This window comes from Penaeus monodon, chromosome 23 (genome assembly GCF_015228065.2).
Source record: "Penaeus monodon isolate SGIC_2016 chromosome 23, NSTDA_Pmon_1, whole genome shotgun sequence".
Lineage (NCBI taxonomy): Eukaryota > Metazoa > Arthropoda > Malacostraca > Decapoda > Penaeidae > Penaeus > Penaeus monodon.
Window position 1 is genome coordinate 36,872,528 of NC_051408.1, and position 479 is coordinate 36,873,006.

General features: G+C 43.2%; 1 protein-coding gene across 1 annotated transcript in view; it reads left to right on the forward strand.

Moving 5' to 3' along the window:
• LOC119588229 overlaps positions 1-479 on the forward strand; it is a gene marked incomplete in the record, with an annotated part of 29,961 nt that overhangs the window by 24,922 nt on the left and 4,560 nt on the right. The window contains 1 exon segment of the mRNA XM_037936929.1: positions 128-270. Coding sequence (XP_037792857.1) covers positions 128-270 — 143 coding nt within the window.

Genomic DNA, 479 nt, shown 5'->3' on the forward strand with positions numbered 1-479 from the left:
AAAATCTTTAGAAGAATCGGAAAATGAACCATTCCCTATAACGACATTTTCACTGAACCCTTAAAAGTCTCTTGAAGGCTCAGCGAATACTGATTCTTAATAATGTTCTGTGGCGTCTTTCCGGCAGTCACTTGGCCAACATGCTGGGCATAGGGAAGAAAAGGTCACGCCTGGGAATCATGGACGGCAAGAAAGCCGAGTGGATTACACCCATGACGAACTTCAGCAACGTGGCAGACTGGTGCAGCAATTTCACTGAAGATGAGTCGCGTGAGTAGTACAGGCTTTGTTTTGTTTTCTGCCTTTATTCTTTGTTTGTGTGGGAGGTCTGTATGCTTGTCTTCTCACTCTTTCTCCTCTTTTTTTTTCCTCTCTGTCTGTCTTTTTTTATTTCTCTGTTTGTATGTCAATTGTCCCCTCATTTTTCGCTCTCTCTGTGCCTATCTTTCGATCTTTTTCTTGCTCTGTCTGTCTGTCGG